This window comes from Phaseolus vulgaris, chromosome 8, assembly GCF_000499845.2.
Source record: "Phaseolus vulgaris cultivar G19833 chromosome 8, P. vulgaris v2.0, whole genome shotgun sequence".
NCBI classification, from domain to species: domain Eukaryota; kingdom Viridiplantae; phylum Streptophyta; class Magnoliopsida; order Fabales; family Fabaceae; genus Phaseolus; species Phaseolus vulgaris.
The window spans coordinates 247,998-270,417 of record NC_023752.2 but is presented as its reverse complement, the minus strand read 5'-3'; the positions used below and the strand labels follow the sequence as shown (position 1 = coordinate 270,417).

The window sequence follows — 22,420 nt, the reverse complement described above, 5'->3', positions numbered from 1 at the left end:
TTGCGTCCGATATTTCGTTTTACAAATTATACGAACTTTAATCACCTTTTTCAAAATTATTCAGCGTCCAGAATCAGTTTCACAATTATCCAAATACTAGTCGAAGTTGCTAAAAAATAATTCAGTTCAACTCAAAATAATCGATGTAAAGTAACTAAACCTCAGAACTGATAGGACATGAACATTTTTCTCCTTACCAGAACAAGGAAAATTGGGTTAATATATTAACGGTAAAATTGCACCAGTCTTATTATATTCAAATAGTTTGCATAACCGACTATAGTGGTAACAAAACTTTACTTTTTTCATGTGATATTTGAAACTATTGGTTCAGTCCCGATGACACGAGCAGAAAGGACCATGTTTGTGCCCCCATCAACGACCAAGCTCATTCGTGCCTTGCCTTCCGGTTACCACCTTCATCAGTATAAACCATCAATGTCCTGGAAGATCATTATCAACGAATATAACAAACAAGACTTTGTCATCCAAATGTTCAATATTGCAGGGATTTGCTTCATCTCATCATTACTGCCCTCAGACTCCCCTACTTTAAATTACGGTATTATGTTCAGAATTGCAACTAAACAAGTCAACCAATTCTAATTTTGTACTCAAATATAGTACAATTCATAAATCCGGAATTACATAAACAAAATGAAAGACAAGACAATCCAGAGCCTTTCCAATTGTTGAATTCTGTTACAAAAAAAGAAGCAGCACACATAGATTTAGGGAACATTAAGTCTTCTATTTCTTTAGGGAACAAATAAATTTTAACTCGGTAAGGTAACATGCTGAAAGAGCGGAAAGAATTTAAATTTTGAAAATGCCATGAAGCATAGATAGACATAGTCTTCTTGTTGGATTATGCTTTTACAAGCATTATATTAATGTAAAATATCGGAGGACCCTTTTTAGGTGAATGTAACAAATTATGGAAAGGGAAGTTGTTGGATAGACATCCAAGGAGCTGCCAGACCCACACCCAGCAACCACCACCATCACCAGAAAAAAAAAAAAGAACAAACATTTATAAAATCTGGATCATGATGAATAATAGTGGGGGAGCCAAGAATAACATTAAAAAAAAGCAAAAATTTTGTGGCGATGTGCTGCCTAGTGTGATTGTCGTCGTGTCTTTAAAGAAAGCTCTCTGAATTAGCAGCTTCTGCGAGATATAGCACTTTGTTCTATTCGCTGTAATCTCACAATTTCAGGGTTTCCCTTAACAGATATCTGTGTTTAAGGATTGGATATCTTTTCTTAACTGATTTTTTTGAATCTCTAGTTTGATTTCTTCATAAGGAGAATCTCTTATTCACGTAATACATTTTTATCTCGCTTTAATTTCTTTCTTTTTTTATCTCTAATAAAACAAGAATGGTGGAGAACAAATTACCGTTGAACTTGAGAAAAGAAATGTGGAATCACTCCAAAAATACTTGAATCCTGTCCCCCATCCTGTCTTTAAAATCTATCAAGAGTTTTCCCCCAACTTCCTCAGCCGCATCGTCCAACAGTTCTTTGATGTTTACGCCACCCAAAGCTGTAAAAAGTTATGAAAATTCAATCAACAGAAATTGTGAAAAGAAGCACTGAGTTGCAAATTTGGAAAAGACGTCTATTTATATACTAATTAATAATTTCTAAATAGTAGTAGTACCAGGAACTATGTTTGTGATTCCATCCAGAAATCCAGCCTGCATATAGCAAATTATGTGTATCATGAGAAAAGGGAACAGGAAATCTTAATTGGAGCAACATTGAATTGAACATGCACATCATTTAAAGATGAAGAACTGAATGACACAGAGGAGTTACCCAGAAACTATGCATAACCACAACATAGGGAGATAAAGCCTTGGCATGATGCAGTACAGAACAAAATAGTTGCAGATAGGCATTTATAAAACTAATGTTGTGTACTATATTCCATTTCTCTTTCTCTTCTTCCAAATAGTGGGGAAGGAGAAGGGCAAGCATAAAGTGGTGGAAGAAAGATGATTAATTTGGGAAATTCGGACATCCAATTATACTATTTACATCACTATTACGATTCCAAATAGATAAATTCAGATATTAACTTGAATGGAAAATAGATGATAGTTCATGAGGTTTCAATGATGGCGGAGAATGGTGAGATAACATAAGGAACAAGCATAAAAAGTTAGAATAAATAGAAATACACGTGGATTTTTACGTATGTTAGAAATTGTGATAGAATATAAAAAGGAAATCGTGTAATTGGAATTATAGAGACAGATGCACATCAACTTATGGTAAAATCATTCATATCAAAACTGGAAACCAGTACGCCCCATCCTTAACTAATTCCGAGTCTTCTGAACAACTAATATGAATAAATCATTATTCTTTTTTTAGTGCATCAGGAAGGTATGATCACTTACAGGAATCCTAACATCAAGTCTCTCAAATCCATCTCTGCCCGTTATTTTTACTCTGAGAGTTCGAGACCAGATACCAGAAAAAGGGTTCCTTGAACTATCTGCACCATATTTATTGTACACATCATCAGGTGTTATAACTTCCACAATGGGATCTTTGAAACTTTGACTTGTCTGCTCAGAATCAACTTGATCTCTCCGTCGTATACTGTATAGGCTACTGCTCTCTGACAAATAACTAATTACCATGAGAATGCAAGACCGAAATGCACAATATATATTTACAACGTGAAAATCAGCACGAGACCTTTACCTCTGCCTTTGACTCTCCCTAGAGCTGAAACAAAAGAGATTTGCTTACAAAAGATGGAGGTCTAATTTTCTCTCAGGTCACGACTATCTATGATTAATTAAATGGATTTTATTTATTTTGATAAAATACTAATCAAATATTTAATATGATATTCTGCAATGAACATGTCCATTTCACATAATAGACCTTGATAAAGTTCAAATGCTTCTCTCCACACACAGATGAATTCATAAGGTTTATTCATCATCGAATCCTCCTAAGCCCAACACATGTTTATGAAAGTAAAGTGCTGAAACCATTAAGTAATAATTTGATAGATATTGATTGCCGGCTAACAAATTGTTTATGACCCTCAGAAGCCTACTGCCATTACACTACAATATCCCTTTATAGAAGAAAGATTAAAAATTATTTTTTTGTTAAGTTCTGTCTATCCTACCTCCCTTGGAAAGCTGCGGATTGGTACTTGTAGCATAACGCTTCTCTTCTTCGTAGTAAGCATTGAACCCTAAGATATCCTTAATTTCTTCAAAAGAAGGCATGCTTCCTGGAGGAGGAAGACGACCTCCTTTAATGGCTATAAGTGAATCCTACAAAATGCAATCATAGATATTATTTATCAGCAAATAAAAAAATTCTAAACGATACTGCAAAAGAAACATCAGAAAATAGTGATATAACTATGGCTTGTTATAATAAAGGAGTTGAAAAGATAAAGGTATAATTCTTCCAACAACCACACTCGGTTAGTGCAACTCACCCCCCTCTATGTCATCCAAATCAAAAGGCACTTGGGTAGCAAACTATCAAGAGATCAACTCTTTCCTAGTAGCTATGTCTTTGGCCGAGCTCCATTATATAGGTTGCTTTCTTTTATTTGCTCAGGACCTTTAGGCATATTATATTTGAAAGTACAACTTGTTTTGGTATATCATTTGGATAAACATAAATATAACAGATGGTATTGGGCATTAGTCAGGCATTTTGGTTACTTAGCACGAGCTGCAGTGCAATCACGAGCGGGGATTTGGTGGTGAATGTTAAAAATTTACAAACAAGTACTTGGTTAGCATGTCTCATTCAAAACCTGAACTTATGCAGATATAATAATAAGAATCAATCAGTTCAAAAAGGAAAAAGAAGGAAGACGAATGACCTGCATTGCTCGTATAGAAACCCCGATCAAGGAAAGGGGATATGCAACAATCTTAAAACCAATCTCTTCAAGCTCCATAGGATTAAGTATCGGCGTCTTGCCACCACCTTCAAGCATATTGGCCTACACAAGAGCACAACCCAACAAATCATTCGAAGCACCAATGCATTCATTCATCTCTTCGATTAACAGAATCGTACCATTTTGGGAACAAGCGGAGAAACTTCGCAGAAAGCCTTCATCTCTTCTCTGGAAGCAAGCGCGTCTATGAAAAGAACATCAGCTCCGGCATCCGCGAACGCCCTCGACCTAACAAGCGCTTCATCCAACGACACAGCTTGGCGAGAATCCGTACGCGCCACAATGACAATATCGCAACCGCTCTCTCTTCTCGCATCCACGGCCGCCTTAATCTTCATCACCGCTTCTTCTCTCGACACCACTCTCCTCCCGCGCGTGTGTCCACACGCTTTCGGCGCTACCTAACCAACGCCATAATCAACTCAATCACACCGATAAGCTGAGTCCATAACAAACAAACCTAACTAACTAACCAATGAAACGTTGGAATTGTGTATCCGATACTAATTTCTCGAAATACCGAGATCCATTGATGAAACCTAACTGACCTGATCTTCGAGAATGATTCCAGCGAAACCGGCGGCAACGTATCCTTTGAGAGTTCTCTTGAGATTCATGGCGTTGCCGTAGCCGTTGTCGGCGTCGCCGATGACGGGAATGGAGACGGCCTGGGTGATGAGGTGGCCTTGATCGAGAATCTCGCCGTAAGAGATGAGACCGGTATCGGGCAAGGCGAGCCTGGAAGCGGAGATGGAGAAGCCGCTGGTGAAGCAGAACTGGAAGCCGGCGGTCTGAACGAGCTTGGCGCTGAGAGCGTCGAAACATGCGGGGCCTTGGTGAACCCCCGGGGAGTCGAGGATTCGTCGAAGGAGCTTGGCGGGTGAAGAAGGAGAAGAAGCATCGTTGCCAGAAAGAGAAGAAGCTGTGACAACTGAGGATTTGGATGTTCGGAGGAACGAAACGGAAGAAGAGTGGAATGGGAGGGCGCCACCGGCACCACCAAAAGTAAGACCAACCGTCACAGAGGCATTGCCAACCGCTGAAACCTTCATCGCTCTCTCTCTACTCTCACTACTCACTCTCCTTGCTTTCTCCAACCAATTCAATTTAAGTCCACTTTATTTTTTGTCCAATCTAATCACTAACTATTTCAAAATAAATATAATTTAATTTTAATTCTCATTTTTAAACTAGTTGATACCAAAATCACTCTTGTTAAGCTTGTAAGTTCTCGTCTTATAAAATGTTATCATCTTTTTTCTTCTAAGTGATTTAATACAATAATGTCTCCTAGAGTAGTGAATAAGCAAGATTATGAGATTTTGTCTAAAAAAAAATCATTATAATATATTTTTGATCTTAAATTCAAGAGATAGTATCGCTATAATCAATCACCGTATTAAAAATATTGTCTCCTTTTGAAGATTAATATTTCGTTACGATCTTATTTTTAAAAGATGTATCGATAGATTAAAATAGGACAAAATATATAAACTATTATTAACCTCGACTCTTAAGTGACAGATAGATTAAAACAGAAAAAAATATATAAAATATAATTAACCTCGACTCACTACTCTTAAGTGAGGTAGAACTATTAGTATCAAAATCCCAAATCGAAGTCCAAAGGGAGGAATGCAAAGGAAGGATTGCCCCCCTAATTGAGGGGTTAAAGAATCTTTTCGACCTATATCGATACCTTATCATTATCGAGTTATTGGTTTTAAATTCTGATATAACACGTTCATGTTTTAGCATTTACAAAATGGACTTTCTACTCTGTTCTAGAGGTAAGAATGCTTGCTATAAATACATCCGTCCACAACCGAGTAGAAAAGTGTATATTTAGAAAAAGAGTTCAACCAACTAAACCCGATTACTGTCAAAAAAATAACTAAAATTTCGAATGAAAAAGTATCCTAAAAATTAAAAAAGAACGAAGATTTAGTTGAATATTTTCCTCTATAAACCAGGGAGTGAGATAGGTGATCTAATCTTTGTGTAGTTCTTCATCAATACAGACATCCCATTAAACACATTTCAGTTCTAGCTTAGTGTATCACAACTTTCTATCTTTGGAAGAACAATATACTGTCGATGGTTTTAAGAGCTAATGATTTTAAACACAAAACTGGTCCTTATTCCGATGAAGACCAGTTTTTTCCATCATCGACCATGAAAGTTACTTGAACTTTGTTAGAGCAGGAAACTTAATAAGATTTGTCAAAATTATCAACAACTAATTAAACGGGTTCTATTTATTTTTGATAAATTACTAACCAGATGGAGATTCAGTCTCGAACATACCCCAAAGACATTTAAGAATAAAAGTAACTCCCCAAAGATATGGCTGAGAATACAAGTACATCATCAACTAGAAATCTAGCTGTTTACTCATTTCTTTATGGCTGCTGGTTAGAATAGCGCTCTTCTTCTTTATAGTAAGTGTTGAAACCTACAATGTCCTTAATTTCTTCAAAAGAAGGCATGCTTCCTGGAGGAGGAACATTGCCTCCTTTAATTGCAGTGAGTGCATCCTACAAATTCAGTCAGATATATATATTTATTGTCTGAAATTAAAACATCAAAACAGAGGTGAAAGAGGTCAAAAGAATAATGCATCAAACATATTCAGAGGCAAGCACCACAAGTATCTCTGCATATCTGATCTAAAGCCTGAACTTGGCATCATAAACGTAATAAAACAACAAATGGGAAAGAAGTGTTACCTGCATTGCTCGTATGCAAACCCCAATCAAGGAAAGTGGATAAATAGCAAGTTTAAAACCAACGTCTTCAAGTTCCTTAGGACTAAGTATAGGCGTTTTGCCTCCTCCTTCGAGCATATTGGCCTACACAACACGAGAGTAGGGGCTAACAATATGAATGCGTTTATACTTCATATCTTGAGTTGTAATAACAAATGGTCAGTGATAATGGAATTATTGAAGTGGTCAGCAACATAGTCACCAACTCACTAGAAACGAATGGAACTAATTCATTCTCAAAAGCCAAGTAAACAGAGGAGGATTGTCCAAAATTATAAAACCAGATACATGGAAATGGTCCAACATGAAAAGTGAACAGGTTTTGATACAGTATTAGATCATGTGTGGAAATCCAACATTTTGAATTTCACACCTCATCGATACATGACCTCATCGATACATGTTGTCCTACGAGTCTACGAGTGTCCTACGAGTCTACGAGTGTCCTACGAGTCTACGAGTGTCCTACGAGTCTACGAGTGTCCTACGAAATTTACGAAATTAAACTCATAGGTAAAAACTCAATAGAAAAGAAATTAAACTAATCTGCTAAATGAAAATCAATTTATGAAGTTGATTTAGTCAAATCAGGACTTAAATGTGAAACAGAGGAAATCAAGCATGCAGAAATCTTGCAAGGAGCATTGCATAGATGCAGTGTGGGGAACAATTTGTGTCGCAATTGAAGAGGCAAGGCATGCATTAGGAGGAGAGAGATGAAGATACCAGTTTAGGAACATTCGGAGAAACTTGACAAAGAGCTCTCATTTCCTCAACGGAAGCGAGAGCGTCTATGAAAAGAACATCGGCCCCAGCATCGGCAAACGCCCTGCATCTGATGAGCGCTTCCTCCAAGGACAAGGCTTGCCGAGCATCGGTGCGCGCCACAATCACAATGTCGGAGCCGCTCTCTGTTCGAGCATCCACGGCGGCTCTAATCTTCATCACCGCCTCCTCCCTGGGCAACACCTTCCTGCCGCGCGTGTGGCCACACGCTTTCGGCGCAACCTGTACAATCCAATTAGGGCAATAAGAAGAAGTGCAACGAAGAAATGGAAGGTAGGAGAAGAGAAAGAGGAGTGAGTGAGTGACCTGATCTTCGAGAAGGATTCCTGCGAAGCCGGCGGCGATAAAACCCTTGACGGTTCTCTTGAGGTTCATGGCGTTGCCGTAACCGTTGTCGGCGTCGACGATGATGGGAATGGAGACGGCTTGGGCGATGAGTTGGCCCTGATCGAGCATTTCGCCGTAAGAGATTAAGCCGGTGTCGGGCAAAGCGAGCCGGGAAGCGGCGATGGAGAAGCCACTGGTGATGCAGTAGGGGAAACCGGCGGATTCAATGAGCTTTGCTCCGAGAGCGTCGAAGCAGGCCGGGCCCTGGTGAACGCCCGGTGTTTGCAGAAGCTCCCTAAGCACCTTCGCCTTCGCCATTCTTTCCACCACCATGCTCACAAGAGGATCATGCTTTATACTATTATTATTATTATTATTTTATTATTATTATTATTATTAAGTGCTACCAAAAGTTTTGCATTTCTTCGCATTGTTGAAAATAATAGATATTTGAGCATTTAATAATATAGAAGTAGATGTAGAAATCTTATTATAAGTCCGTTTTGTTAAAAACTCATTTCATAGGTTCAATTAAATATAGAGTTGATTTTTTAATATAGGATTTGATTTTTTAATATAGGATCAGAAACATTTAAAGTTTACCTGTACCAAAAGTTTATCTGTACCAAAGTTTGTTGTTGGTCTTATTAAAATATTTGTTACTTTATCGGATCACCTATAATACATTACTTTCACATACGATAGGTCTATGGCTCGATAGGTCTTATAACCAATTTTTTAAAAACGAATTAAACTTAAAAATTAGCCTCTTAATAATTATCAACATACTACTAAAGCATCCTTTAAATTACAAGAAACATTCTCTCCTTGGATTGCAATCTTGCAGGAGCTGGTTGTAGTACAAAATAAATCCCATTCCCTTGAGGATACTTTACCCCACAATGTATGAATAATGTGCAGCTCTATACTAAGCTACCCAGGTCTTTGAGCTTCCAGCCCTACTTCCTTTGCTCCCATTTCCTAAATTGGCTTCCTCATCCAGTTTCACTGCTGGCCGAAGTTCATCGCCAGAATTTGGAGGCTGCTCATCCTCATCTCTGTCTCCACTGCAATAATATGAAACACCACAGCTAAAAACTTAATAAAATAATTGTTATATCACAAAATCGGAAACCTGGATGGCCAGACACCTAGACGGTCTAACGGTCTTTCGGTAAAAACAAACATCCACATCATATAACAGGTTAAGAGCGTTAATCCTAATTAGAGATTATAAAGTAGGGTTAACGTCTATTGGGTCTGAGAGAACAAAACTCACTAGAACAGTATAAATAAGAAGGAACCTTATGGTGAAAGATAATGTTATTTTGAAATCTGTACTGAATCACCTAAATTGAGCTCATCTAACTTAAGCGTCGGAATATCTTTGTATGTATCTCATCCTCTCGGACATCCAAGAAGAATAACCGGAAGAGAATAAAAGAAGTGATTTGGTAGGAGATATTTGATCTCGGATACATTGCAAGAACAATAATAATAGCAACAATGCATAACTCAAATTCCCTTACTAGGTACACATCTAAATCAACATAAACCGCCCCTCACTTCTGATCTAAATGTGTGATTTGTCCCAACAGAAACTATACAATAAGAAAGTGTGTGCAATGATACTTACCCTGAATAGATGACAAGCCCAATGGTAACAGCACCAAATGCCACAAAGTACATCCAATCAACCTGGAAAGCATAATTTAGCTCTAGAGAAGTTAGCATGTTAAAATGTGGCACACTTCTAATAGCAAAAAAATGGCTGCAACATTATTATCAGACCTTCTCATGATAAGCAAAAATGCGAATTAACACAGCCCACATGTCTGAGGTCAACAGCGACAGATTTAGCATGGTAGAACCATTGATCTGTGACAAACCAAAAGAGCATAGTTAAATACTACATCTCAATCAAATACTGATAGGGAAAAATGGCACGAGAAAGATGCTATTGCAGTTAGATGTTAATGGACTATAGAATCAGGATAAATTTCTCCAATGCTATGAAATAATTTCAAGAATTTTGATGGGTGATAATTTTTCAAAAGTAGTACATTACTATTAAATTATTTTGGTTCAGATTAAACATCAGTGTCAGAAATGATAGAGAAACATTGAGAGGGAGAACAAAACCAAATAACTGCATCATAGAGTTTCCTTTTAATCAATTGTTTTGATTAGTCCAATCTATTTAGTTTTGGAACCTTTATTCAATCATTTTATCCAGTGTCACAATACAAATATAATTTCTGTAAAAAATATAATTAGAATAGCTATGGTTTGAATCCATACCTTAAGCAGAACAGGGACTAAAGAGTAAAACATGAACATGGCCACTGCAAATCCAACAAAAGGAAGGGCCTGAAATCAAAATTGAAAGGAATGAATGTAAATAATAATGCTTGAAGACATCACACTGGTTGACATGTTCTGACAACAACATAATATCTTGATAAGAAGTGGACTTTAAGCCTAAGTCAACCTTATAAAACTGGTTTATAAGGTAACATTTGCACCGGTTTATAAACTGAGGTTTGCACCCATTTATAAAGGATGAAATATCTTGATCTCTAGTCGATGTGAGATCTCTAACTTAACTTGAATTGTGCATCCTAGTTAAAGATAAATTATGTCATTTACTCAATTGTAGTGAGAGGGGTGATGAAGAGAGCTTACTGCCTCAGCTGACCAATGAATAGATTTAAGTTCATTGCGCTCAAGTATGCTTCTGTAATAACAATGAAGGATATAACAGGAAGAAGAAATGTAAATAATTATAGACTTCTAGTAGTGGATAAAAGTCTTCATTACTTCAGAATCGACATTACTTCAACTGACAAAAAAATCTCACCAGACTCCTAGAAAAACAAGTCATTAATTTTAAAAACTTGAAGTTGGAACTTAATTAAAATTGCATTTCATTCAACTGTGACAACAACTTGATCAATTCAACATTTCAAAGTTCATTCCCAAATCACAATCCTCAATCAATATAATTATGACACACAACAATTTGTTAAATCATTGAGCAAACCAATATTATTTGGCATAAATTATGCAGCAGAACAGCCATGTATTGAAAGTCAGAACAGAAAGATCCCATAGTTCTGAATATAGTCAATTTGAAGGATACATTTGAATGGCACTAACAATGCCACCAGAGAGACCTAACATTGCCATAAGCTCAACTCTATCAGCATTTTTCACAAGAAATTCCTGCAAAACAAAAGAAATAGCAGTAACAAAAGGACAATTAATATAATCAACCATGCAGGAATATGGTGCGGGTGCATTTCAAAAAATAGCCTATCAGCTGCAAGAGAGTTGAAAAATGCTTTAAAGCAGAAGTAGAATCAGCTCACCTCGCTGACATTACTGATTGCATACAGTGTAGCACCAGCAATAACAAGAAGGTCCCCTTTACGAGGATTGCTTCCACCTATAACAGGTGAGTAAGACATCATCAAACAACTACTATAAGTGAAATTCTGCATGTTACTGATGATATTAAATATAAGATAAAAATTTGCTAGTTTTGCAAGATTTCTAAGCATAGAGACATGGAAGTAACAGTACATAAAAATCTCACCCACCTGCACGGTCACCAGCATGAACATCAGAAAACACAACCAGGACAAGGCCAGCAACACAAACAACTACACCGGTAATCTTTTTGAATCTATATTTAGTCTTTAAGAAAAGCCATGTAAGAAGCATGACGGACGGAATTGACCAGCAGTCAAGTAGCATCACACTCGTCAGTGAGGTGTATTGGTATGCCTTCACAACTGTTCGGTAGATGCATGAGAATTAGTTTAGATACAATTGCAAGTAATAAGATCATCCAATTCAACATGTGACTTGCTTCATTTTAATACATAGGAAGAGTCCAGTAAATATGTGTTAGAGATCCCACATCGACCAGAGATTAAAGTCTTTATATAAGTGAGTGCAAATCTCATTAAGTCGGTTGAGTTAGGTTTAAAGTTAACTTCTTAATATAAAGAGTCATTTAGAACCTAACCTAGCGAGTGTTTATTGGACTTATCAAACTACCTGCTATCAGACCGTTATTGAATAACTCATTATATTGTCTCACACACAAACGTCACTCTGTGTGAGAGGCTCATAAACCGGTTTTAAAGTTCACTTTTTAATAATATACGAATGGAAGGTCACACACTTACCAAGAAAATTAGCTTCCACATCAACCAATCCGAGAATTACATAATAGTACCATTTTGCCTGCGTCAGAGGCATGTGAAGTTAGTGAAGTTGTGATAAAATGTTTCAGTTCAGAGAAGCAGAGGAAAAGCACAAATAAAGAATACAATTTGTGTTTTGCAGAAGAGTATAGCAATCTCAATCAACTGATATTCATTCAAGATTAAGAACAAATTTGTGAAGTAAGCATGTAGTATTATAACCTTGAGTGGTTTCCTTCGATATAGGAGAATGGTTCCATAGACAAACGTCAAGAACACATAGTTGAGGAAGGACTGTGAAGTGGGAGCATTGATTCCTACGACGACGAGGAAACATTAGAAGAAGAAAAACGGAACATTGTTAAGGTAGAAAAATAAGAGATGAAGGAAACCTTTTTTAGCCAATTCAGAAGAAGTGAAGGCTGTGGAAGTGATGAGAAGAGAAAGAAATTGCCCCAAACCCAGACCAATGAGCGTGTGTGGAGTCCAAAGCCTACCAAAATTCAACATCATAGTTGAGAACAGAACAAAACTGAGTTCTGCAACAGTGTGAAATTAAGGTTGTTTTGATCAGAATTGTATTTGGGAGGGAATGAGAGTTGGCTGCGTGAGAAAGTGAAAAGCCAAAAAAAGTGATTTTCAGCAGAATTTTAAGCAACGCCTTTCAGCCGTCAATTATCACTTTATAGTCAACATCACTTCTTCCTTTCTCTCTCTCTTTTAAAAGAGTGGACTTCAAACGCTAATCAACCATCATACATTCAAAATCACTTTTTTCTACACTCATCACTATTATTCTCTTTATCCCTTTTTATATTATTTAATTATAAATTTAATTTTTATTATATTTTTTCTTAAAACTATTTTATTACGCTAAATATACTATCACACTATTTAGTAATTGAGGTAACGCTTTTTAAAAACAAAACAGTAATAAAACACCGACCTACAAAACAGACAATACTTTAGATCGGTGATTAAGCCTAACGATACTATCTTTTAAACTTGAAGTCGAAACAAAAATCATCACATCAAAAATAGTATTCGGTGACATGATAGGTCCAATATAAATTCTCATTAGATTAAGTCTAAATATTTTTTTATCATCTTAATTTCAATAGAATCTTCTAAACTTATTTGTAAAATAAATTTAAGTCACTTATATATTATAATGTTTTTGTTTTGTAAAATGTAGTTAAAATATAGAATATAAAATTTGAACATATGTTATTTGAAGTAGAGTATCTGAACTCAGCTTTATCCTTTGAAGAAAAAGAAAGTCATGTTCTTTGAGCCGCGTAAGGTGCTTTCCTTTTTTTCCCGCTTTTCGGCTGTTTCATTTCACCTTTCAACGTGCCAAAATACTAACCACCAACCATCCAATATGCTTCATTCACTATTTTTAATACACATTAATTTTTTTTTTTTCATGATTACAAGTTTGAACACGCATCTGTGGTAGTGCACAATAAAAAAAATATATATAAAATGAATACTAATTATAAATAGTCATAATTATTTGTTGACCTCAACATAAAGGTCTGATTTTAAAAAAATTAATTTTATCCTCAATTATTTTTTTTAAATATGTAATTTGATTTTTTATGTTAAATTTACATTAATAACATTGGTGATGATATGACATACATAATGTCATTTCTATCCATAAGTATGAGTAATCGATACCTTTCTTTTTTTTCTTATCTGTTTTTCCTCATCAAACCTTATTTTCACTTTCATTCAAATCTCCTTCTCTTCTCTCCATCAAGGATCTCATCTTCCATACCAGAGACGAAATCCTTTGTCAGATGGAGGGAAAAGAATGACATTTAGGTGAGGGTGAAGACAAGGTTTGATGTTGAAGGATGAATAGGAAAAGAAAATGGTATTTGATTACACGTGAAATTCACCTCACCTCTGCTATCTTGTGTGTCTCATCATAATTATTTAATGTCGTTCATGCAAAATTACCATAAGGAACCAACTTGCTTACATTTTAAAAAAACTTATGACAAAATTAATTTTTTTAAAAACTATTAGATCAAATTGACTATTAACCTTTAATGTATGAATCAAAAAGATAATTATGTCTTATAAATACTAATACGAACGCATGTATATTCACATTTTTTTTATTATTACTATATTTGTATTCGTATTTATTAAAATAAACTATAGAAAATATAACAATAACATTTTTTTTTTCAAACATTTTAGGATAAAACAGTATTATTTTAAAAATATGTCAAAATAGTAAAATAAAATAAACATAAAAATATATATTAGTACACTATCAAAATTTTATTATTTTAAAATTAACATAAAAGAATAAATAAAATTTTAAAAATAATAAATAACTATATTCAATTTTATTCTTTATTAATTTTAGACCTATACAAAAATGATCAACTATAAATAACCGTTATCTTGATTGAAAACCTTAAGTAATCGTATTATTAATATTGAGTTTGAACGAAAAATTCTGTAAGAATGAGTTGAAGTTTACACTTCTTAAACTATTATTTAATTGAGGTATAAAATATATAATTTAATCAAATGAAATAAACGTAAAAATAGTTTGATTATTTGGTTGCATCAGGTTCACGGTCACACTTTATTTTTTAAATTTTCGTTGATTTTTTTTAGTTGCTTACTTTCTTATACGATTTCCTTGGATTTGTTGTTTATAAAATTAAAATAAAAATTTAAAAGATAGAATACTTTATTTATCTCGAATATTAATCGTTCATTAACTTTTTACAACTAATTTGTCCACATGTTGGAATATAATAAACAATAATTTACAACAAATAAAAAGGGAAATAGTAAAAAAATCAGAAAGGTTTTTATTTTTTCAAAAACTCTAAATTTTGTTAATGTTTGGAAACACAAGTTATATAATAAGCCCGTTACAAAAATGAACTAAAAATAATAAAAGATTGAGGTTTTTTTTTAAATAATTTAACCCCAAATTAATATGAAATAAGTTTTCTAAAACGATTGAAATTTGACCATTAATTAAGATGGAATTGATTTTTAGGTGTTTACCTGTCAAAGAATAAAGTTAATAATTATAATTGAGCCAAAATTACCCACAAATAGCTAATACTAGTTACTGTATTTTATTTTATTTTACGTTTTAAGCATATGATAAAATTTAAATTCTAATTATACAAATAAAACAACTCTTCCAACAAAATGAGGTTTCCCTTAACTAGTATTCTACTTTCTCAATAAATCAGTGTCATGGTTTTTCACTTAGAAAATGGCCTCATTTTAATAAAAGCAAATAAAGATAAAATTATAATAATTAGGTGTTTATTTTAAAAAAAAAAAATCAAAGATCCATCGCGATAATGTATAAAATAAAATATATATGTAAAAGTTGAAGGGGTAAATACCATCATCACTGAAAATGATAAATATAAAACAAATCTTTCTAAATATTTTTAACTCAATAATATATTTACCTCTTTTTATGTTTATTTTTATGAGATAGTCAGAAAAATAATTTGTTTACTTATTGCATTTTGATGTCTCTTGATCTAATTTTTCCTGAATTTTATTAAAATACATTATTATTTTTCCAATTATTAATTTGGGTAAATCGTATTTATATAACACCATTTTATTTATTGTGAAGATTTTAGTGTGAATTTATGTTAAAATTTAACCTCAAAGTAAACTTTTAAACTTGTGTTTAAATAAGGGTGATAATAAGGTTGGTCTCTCCACTTAAATTATATTTTTATTAAAAGTAAAATAATAATAATGTATTTGTAATAATATATATATATATATCACTAGTTATTTTTTTCATATATTTTACTGTGGTGTGGTAGTGTTGATGTGACAATATTCACTTTAATTTACTGAAATGATTAGGAACATAACATGGATGAGAATCAGGAAAAAATTGAAGAAAATAATTTTGTATTTTTTATTAAGATGTTTCTTTCTAACTTCATCAAATTTCTTTCTATACATCACAAGTTTCGTAATTTAAATTTCATGATATAAAAATCAATTATAAAAATAAAAATTCAAAAGAAAATATAAAATTTAGATAAACTATTTTACCTTTCAAAATTTAGAACAATTATTTTAATTTTTAAAATTATTGAAAAAGAGAAAAAAAAAACACCTTCTATTTATTATTATACAGAGTAATCCACCCTCTAAAGGGTAAACATATGAAAATAATGAACTTGTCCACATTTTTTTTATAACGGCGCAGTGCAAACCCTAACCAGCATATATGGCAAAGCCTAACTAGTGAAGGTCACAACCTCCAATTTCAAATAATAATTAATATCGTTTTTATTGTATATTGATTTATAATTAAATATCATACATTCGTACACTAAAAAATAATAATTTGTCACATTATTTGCGCTGCTCTGCATGCTTCAGAATCTTGCAGTGGTGCAACCTTATTGGTCTATTGCTTATATAAATACAAAGCAGTTAATGAAGTTTTGTATTTTCTATACAAAAAATCAAATCTAGCTTACTCACTCTAATTATTATTAGAAATTTTGGAATTCGCATAATGAGAAATTGATATTTTTGTTTTCTTTCCTCACATTTCTTTCAAGCTTTAATTTACATAATTGATTATTTAATGTTTTTTAGGAAGTGGATTACGTAATTAATGTTACATTTATGACTTACCAATAATTTTCTTAAAATGGCTATATATATGATTCGAGTTACTCTATAATTAAGAAGGGTTTGATCTCAAAAAAAGAAAAAAGATAAGTAAGTTGGTATGGCAGAAGAGAAGCATAAAAGTATGAAAAATTCTTTGCAGTCTCCGAAAATTAAGAATTTTAGAAGCAGAAACTCTGTTTCTCTCCATCTCTTCTGTTTTATTTTTCTTCTGAAACTCATTCCACTGTTAACCTAAAAAGCAAGAACCACCGATATATAACTCAACAACATAGTTTAAACCGACCGACATGACCAAAATCATCACCAGGTAATGCACTTCTAAGACAAAACTTTCTATTTCGGTTCAATAACAAAGGGTATATGATAATCATATAAATAGTCACAGATTTTAAAGACCAGGTACGATATCCTAATAACTCAACAACACTTAGTTTAAACCGACAGACATGACCAAAATCATCACCAGGTAATGCACTCCTAAAATCAAACTTTTTGTTTCGGTTCAATAACAAAGAGTATATGATAATTATATAAATAGTCACAGATTTCAAAGATCGTCATAGTATTAATAGTCATACAGTATTAATGTATTAATAACACTTATATCGAATACCGAATTCTAACTTAAACTTAGAGTATCTTTTGCCGATACTATCCCAATCTGTAACTAACAATAAGGGAGGAACCGAGCAGAATGACCGACCGAGGGTAGCTCGAATCTTTCTCTTGATTTGAACCCGGTTATGTTTGGGAGTTCACATGGCATAATATGAAAGAAACCAAGGATTCATTTCTTACTCACTCACGCTAACACAGATAAACATAGGATAATCCTCTTCTCACATTCCTCACCATAAATAGCTGATAGATAGATAGATAAACATATTGATAGAAATAGAAACACGCACGTTACAAGACAAGAGTTTGGAGAAATCAGCAGAAAACCACCTCGGACTTTTGATGATGATGATGGTAAAGACGAACAACCCATGTCTCAAAATCTTGTCCACCATTCTTCTCTTGGTCTCTCTCATCATCTACATCTTCGTTGCTCCCTCTTTCTTCACTTCGCCTCACCTCTACAAACACTTGCATTTGCAACCCTCAGATTTTGAGTTCTGCCCAAGTAACTACACCAATCACTGTCCATGCCAAGACCCTCTAAGGGCCAGACGCTTCCCAAAGGCCAAATGGTTCCGTAAAGAGCGTCACTGCCCAGAGAGAACTCAAAGGTTGAGGTGCCTCATTCCAACCCCACCAGGCTACCAAACCCCGTTTCCTTGGCCTAAGAGCAAGGACACTGCATGGTTCAGTAACGTGCCTTTTCCCAAGCTAGTGGAGTATAAAAAGTCGCAAAATTGGGTTAGGTTGGAAGGTGACCGTTTTGTGTTTCCAGGAGGTGGCACTTCGTTTACCGAAGGTGTCAATGGTTATGTTCATGCTCTAGACCGTCTTCTTCCAGTGTCTTTGAAATCTGGGAATATCAGAACTGTGCTTGATGTTGGTTGTGGGGTGAGCTTATAGTTAGCTTCTTCTTTTTTATATATAAAAACTTTCATGCAAATTGATATCTCAACATCAACTTTACATATCAGTAAGTCTGATATCTATCTGAAAGTAACAACCATAATCTTTCATCAAATTGAAAATTATAGTTAACTTAGTTATATATATTGTTTCTTGTGCCTTTTCTTTTCTTCCACTATCTTTCCTTAAACTGCTTCGCTGGCTTATCTTTATCTTTATCTTTACTCTGTTTTGTCTTCTCTTGTTTGGCCTGCTATCATAGTGAAAAATACTGTTTTTGTAGTTGCTGAGTTGCCATGTCTTCTTTAAACTGAAAAACTGATTCTTTTAGTTTTCTTCCCCTTCTACAGAACTTGAGGCAAATGGGGAACCTAGGATTTGAATGTCCTTTCATGTTTTGATTAGTGTGTTTCATATTGAACCTGTTTAATTGTACTAATTATTACCCAGTAAAAAACTTGTGGTTTTATAGCTGCATTGATTTTCGTTTTAGCTCTATGTGGGAAAATTTTCACTTTGCCTGATGAAGCTTGGTCCATCTCTTTGGGTGTACTTATCAGCAGTTACTTTTAAATAAAAACTGATTTTTTTAAAGTATGCTCTTTTTATGTTGATAATGCATAAAAATTAAACTCCTACTTATCATTACTTGTGATGAATGTGTGTTCCAAATATGCATAATTGCAGGTTGCAAGCTTTGGAGCTTCTCTGATGGACTATGATATCTTGACAATGTCACTAGCACCAAGTGATGAGCATCAATCTCAAGTACAGTTTGCCCTAGAAAGGGGACTCCCTGCAATGCTTGGAGTACTAAGCATTCACAGGCTAACATTCCCTTCAAGATCATTTGATATGGTTCATTGCTCTAGATGCCTTGTCCCATGGACTGCTTATGGTATTACTAACTTTAATGTTTTCACTTTGACACTAAATGTTTGCATCAGAAAAAAAATCTCTTCTTCCATTTGGCTATACTATTTATTGGGATATGGGCATTTTACTTAGTATTAATTGGCTTACCATGGAATAATCTCACATGACATGGGATTTATATTATTTATCTGTTGGACAGCTTCATTTAATGCCACAACTAAGTGTTTTAACATAAGAAGCAGCACTTAATTAATTCAGCTAGTTCATTGCAGAGAACTTGGTTTCCACTTATGATGCTGCTCTGATATTTCTTTAATTGTTGAAGATGGGCTATACCTGAGAGAGATTGACCGAATTTTGCGTCCTGGTGGATTTTGGGTACTGTCTGGGCCACCCATAAATTGGAGGGTAAACTACAAAGCGTGGGAAATAGAGCCTTGGGTGCTAGAAAAGGAGCAAAATATTATAGAAGACCTTGCCAAGCAAATGTGTTGGGAAAAAGTTGCTGAGAGAGATCAGATTGCTGTCTGGCAAAAACACACAGATCACATCAGTTGCATGCAAAAGTTGAAGACTTTGAGATCCCCCAAGTTCTGCAACTCATCTGAATCTGACCCTGATGCTGGATGGTAAGTTTCTTTACAATAATGATACTTGAGAACCTACTCCAATATATACTTTGATATGAAAAAATGTTATTTTCGTAAACTGGTGCAAGTTTTGTATGAAAAAATAGAATTGTAGATTGATGCAAGTTGTAAATATATCACTTCTAATCTCTTTATTTCATCAACTCACAAATTGAGAGGATATAGAAATGAGAAAAATAAATTGTGTGATTTTTAGTCCTGTTAGGAAATATCTCATGGGGAATAATGTTTATGAAAAGTTAAGTAATATTGTGTGTTAGGACATGATTCTCATTGTCGTGCCATTGTTTAAGGAAATTTGTATTTTGCTAAGGTTTCTGCTGTCCATAATCCATACAAAAACTTAGACTTTTCTGTTTTGCTAAGGTTTCTGTGATCATTTTTTCTCATAACTTCTTCATCATTTTCCCTTGTATTATATTTATACTTCATAGTTACGAACCATTCAACAGGTATACCAAAATGACTGCATGCATTTTTCCTCTTCCAGACGTGAAAGATGTCCATGAAGAATCTGGTGGCGTTCTTGAGAAATGGCCTATGAGGTTGGAAACTGTTCCACCAAGGGTTGGAAATGAAAATGATGACGGATTCACACTCAAAGCCTACATTAAAGATAATCAAAGATGGAAAAGAAGAGTGTCTGATTATGAGATCATGCTAAAATCCATCTCTTCTGGTAAATACAGAAATGTTATGGATATGAATGCTGGCTTTGGAGGATTTGCAGCTGCAATGGTGAAATATCCTGTTTGGGTTATGAATGTGGTTCCCTTTGATGCAAAAAGCAGCAATCTTGGCATTATCTATGAACGAGGCCTTATAGGAACTTACATGGATTGGTGTGCACATTCCTTTCCCAATTCTCCTTTTTTCTTCAATCTACATAAGTTACTTGTAAAAATGATCCTCAGAGTTCTTTAGCTACTACTATTCTGTGACATGTATATTTACTTCTGTCTCTGTCTGCATCTGAGTGTGTGAATAATGAATGAACAACATTGTCTTGCTTGCTGCAGGTGTGAGCCCTTTTCTACATACCCTCGAACATATGACTTGATACATGCCAGTGGTCTATTCAGCATGTATATGGACAAGTAGGAAACTACATCAGTTTCACAAAGTTTAGATACGAAAATGTTACTCTGATAACTGCAAATTGAAAAATATCAGTTTACAACTATGATTTAACCGATATATCTTTTCAGTTGTAATCTGGTGTATGATTATCAACGTATCATAGTAATGTTTGTTGATCTGTTGTAGGTGTGACATAGGTGACATTGTTTTGGAGATGCATCGAATAGTTCGTCCGAAAGGAGCTGTGATCATTAGAGATGAAAGAGATGTGATCCTTAAAGTAAAGGAAATAACTGATAAAATGAGATGGAAAGGAACAGTAGTGGCTGGTGACCAGAATGGACCTTTTCATATGGAAATGATTATGCTTATTGATCTTAACGATACTCATTAAATGTGTTTGATGTTATGTGTTTCTTAGTTACCTCATTTCTATTACTTTCTAACAATACCTTCTTTGGATTATTTTTTTGGCATGACTAGGGTGAATATATAAATAAAAATCAATAAATAGAGTTTACTATTTTGAATGGCATTTGGATGAATGTGAGTTTTAGTTTTGGATCTTTCTCCTGCATCCCATAAAAGATCATTTTACTCTTTTTAAAAATAACTTCCAGATTAATTTTTTGGAATATTTTTCAAACACATTTTATCAATTTCATTTTGAATATTAAAAAAAATGTGTTATGGTAAGAATATTTCAAAATGATTTTTTAGATTTCCTATTTCATAAACATACTTTGTTTATCAAACTCCTATTTTGAAAATATTTTTTTCTTATGTAATCCCTATTCTAAAATCACTCAAAATTATTAAGGATAATTATTGTATTTCAAAAAATGTAGGGGTGCAGGAAGAAATATCCTTGAATTTGTTGGGAATTTTTTTTTGAACTTTTTATACTTAATCCACGTAATTTTTTAGTTTAATGAATTTTAGTCGTGATTAATTACTTAATCTCCATTTTTTTCTTTTATTCAACTTTTATTATGATGGAAATTTAACATATATACACACAAATAATTTTAGATAAGTCAAAATTGAAAAGAAAAAATAATATGTAAAAAAAAATTAATAAATTGATTAATCAACCTTTTTTCTTCTCTGATTAGACTTTTTTTTTTCAAGTTGGAAATGGAGTGAAGAGAATGATTAAGAATAAAGATTATTTTATTTGATATGTGAAATTTGGTGTAAGAACTTTCTCATACTACCTCTTTCTTTCTTTCTATTGTCTTAAAAAATAAAATAAGAAAATAATAGAGAAATTAGTTTGTATATAAAAACTGTCAATTAATATTAATTTTTAAAAATATTTTATTTTATTTTTAAATAATTTATATGAAATGATAAAATATTTTATTGTATAATAAAATGAAATATATTAAATAAGGATATAACGAGAAAAAGTTTAAATACAGTATAAAAAAAAGCAGTTATTTAAAAAAATTCTATATAAATAGAATCAGAAAAAAATTATTTATATAGGTATATAGGTAAGATATAGATTATATAAGAAAATAAAGTTTCTCACTGTTTGAATTAACAAAAAAAAAA

The 22,420-nt window shown here is 33.6% G+C and overlaps 4 protein-coding genes across 19 annotated transcripts; 1 reads left to right on the top strand and 3 right to left on the bottom strand.

Annotated features, from left to right (window-relative positions):
* Window positions 1–184: 184 nt before the first annotated feature.
* LOC137823851 (uncharacterized) lies at window positions 185–5,084 on the bottom strand. Of its 16 annotated transcripts, none has more exons than XM_068629143.1 (9): window positions 4,507–5,084; window positions 4,078–4,359; window positions 3,878–4,000; window positions 3,161–3,311; window positions 2,722–2,745; window positions 2,412–2,635; window positions 1,667–1,703; window positions 1,403–1,549; window positions 185–699 (listed from the first exon to the last, which is right to left on the bottom strand). In XM_068629143.1, exons 1-8 carry the CDS (start codon window positions 5,008–5,010, stop codon window positions 1,431–1,433), a joined length of 1,464 nt encoding a protein of 487 aa, XP_068485244.1. In that variant the 5' UTR covers window positions 5,011–5,084; the 3' UTR covers window positions 185–699; window positions 1,403–1,430. The 16 variants fall into 16 exon arrangements, with proteins under 16 accessions (XP_068485244.1, XP_068485247.1, XP_068485246.1 ...); XM_068629146.1 differs by having other exon boundaries at window positions 185–550; XM_068629145.1 differs by having other exon boundaries at window positions 185–547.
* Window positions 5,085–6,187: 1,103 nt separating this feature from the next.
* Window positions 6,188–8,183, bottom strand: LOC137823855 (uncharacterized). Its single transcript, XM_068629160.1, has 4 exons — window positions 7,819–8,183; window positions 7,453–7,734; window positions 6,688–6,810; window positions 6,188–6,495 (listed from the first exon to the last, which is right to left on the bottom strand). The coding sequence occupies exons 1-4, from the start codon at window positions 8,170–8,172 to the stop codon at window positions 6,361–6,363; spliced, it is 894 nt and encodes a 297-aa protein (XP_068485261.1). The 5' UTR covers window positions 8,173–8,183; the 3' UTR covers window positions 6,188–6,360.
* A 405-nt stretch (window positions 8,184–8,588) lies between these two features.
* On the bottom strand, window positions 8,589–12,705 carry LOC137823853 (uncharacterized). Its single transcript, XM_068629159.1, has 11 exons — window positions 12,446–12,705; window positions 12,276–12,370; window positions 12,036–12,093; window positions 11,442–11,636; window positions 11,211–11,287; window positions 10,982–11,064; window positions 10,525–10,576; window positions 10,141–10,209; window positions 9,631–9,717; window positions 9,476–9,537; window positions 8,589–8,906 (listed from the first exon to the last, which is right to left on the bottom strand). The coding sequence occupies exons 1-11, from the start codon at window positions 12,564–12,566 to the stop codon at window positions 8,768–8,770; spliced, it is 1,038 nt and encodes a 345-aa protein (XP_068485260.1). The 5' UTR covers window positions 12,567–12,705; the 3' UTR covers window positions 8,589–8,767.
* A 4,726-nt stretch (window positions 12,706–17,431) lies between these two features.
* Window positions 17,432–21,395, top strand: LOC137826516 (probable methyltransferase PMT19). The gene is made up of 6 exons (XM_068632506.1): window positions 17,432–18,239; window positions 18,942–19,152; window positions 19,456–19,759; window positions 20,233–20,622; window positions 20,800–20,877; window positions 21,047–21,395. The coding sequence occupies exons 1-6, from the start codon at window positions 17,688–17,690 to the stop codon at window positions 21,252–21,254; spliced, it is 1,743 nt and encodes a 580-aa protein (XP_068488607.1). The 5' UTR covers window positions 17,432–17,687; the 3' UTR covers window positions 21,255–21,395.
* The last annotated feature ends 1,025 nt before the right edge of the window (window positions 21,396–22,420 follow it).

What these genes read in the sequence shown, in the direction of transcription:
- LOC137823851 (XM_068629143.1), bottom strand. Translation starts at nt 5,010, where the DNA reads ATGAAGGTTTCAGCGGTTGGCAATGCCTCTGTGACGGTTGGTCTTACT. An exon ending in TCCGCAGCTTTCCAAGGGAG is followed by an intron (nt 2,746 to 3,160) that starts GTAGGATAGACA and finishes CTTTTGTTTCAG; the next exon opens with CTCTAGGGAGAGTCAAAGGC. An exon ending in AATCACAAACATAGTTCCTG is followed by an intron (nt 1,550 to 1,666) that starts GTACTACTACTA and finishes AACTTTTTACAG; the next exon opens with CTTTGGGTGGCGTAAACATC.
- LOC137823855 (XM_068629160.1), bottom strand. Translation starts at nt 8,172, where the DNA reads ATGGTGGTGGAAAGAATGGCGAAGGCGAAGGTGCTTAGGGAGCTTCTG. An exon ending in GAATCCTTCTCGAAGATCAG is followed by an intron (nt 7,735 to 7,818) that starts GTCACTCACTCA and finishes TGGATTGTACAG; the next exon opens with GTTGCGCCGAAAGCGTGTGG. An exon ending in TTTGCATACGAGCAATGCAG is followed by an intron (nt 6,496 to 6,687) that starts GTAACACTTCTT and finishes CTGAATTTGTAG; the next exon opens with GATGCACTCACTGCAATTAA.
- LOC137823853 (XM_068629159.1), bottom strand. Translation starts at nt 12,566, where the DNA reads ATGATGTTGAATTTTGGTAGGCTTTGGACTCCACACACGCTCATTGGT. An exon ending in TTCTGAATTGGCTAAAAAAG is followed by an intron (nt 12,371 to 12,445) that starts GTTTCCTTCATC and finishes TCGTCGTCGTAG; the next exon opens with GAATCAATGCTCCCACTTCA. An exon ending in TTTTTGCTTATCATGAGAAG is followed by an intron (nt 9,538 to 9,630) that starts GTCTGATAATAA and finishes TATGCTTTCCAG; the next exon opens with GTTGATTGGATGTACTTTGT.
- LOC137826516 (XM_068632506.1), top strand. Translation starts at nt 17,688, where the DNA reads ATGATGATGATGGTAAAGACGAACAACCCATGTCTCAAAATCTTGTCC. An exon ending in TGTCCCATGGACTGCTTATG is followed by an intron (nt 19,153 to 19,455) that starts GTATTACTAACT and finishes TAATTGTTGAAG; the next exon opens with ATGGGCTATACCTGAGAGAG. An exon ending in ATAGGAACTTACATGGATTG is followed by an intron (nt 20,623 to 20,799) that starts GTGTGCACATTC and finishes TGCTTGCTGCAG; the next exon opens with GTGTGAGCCCTTTTCTACAT.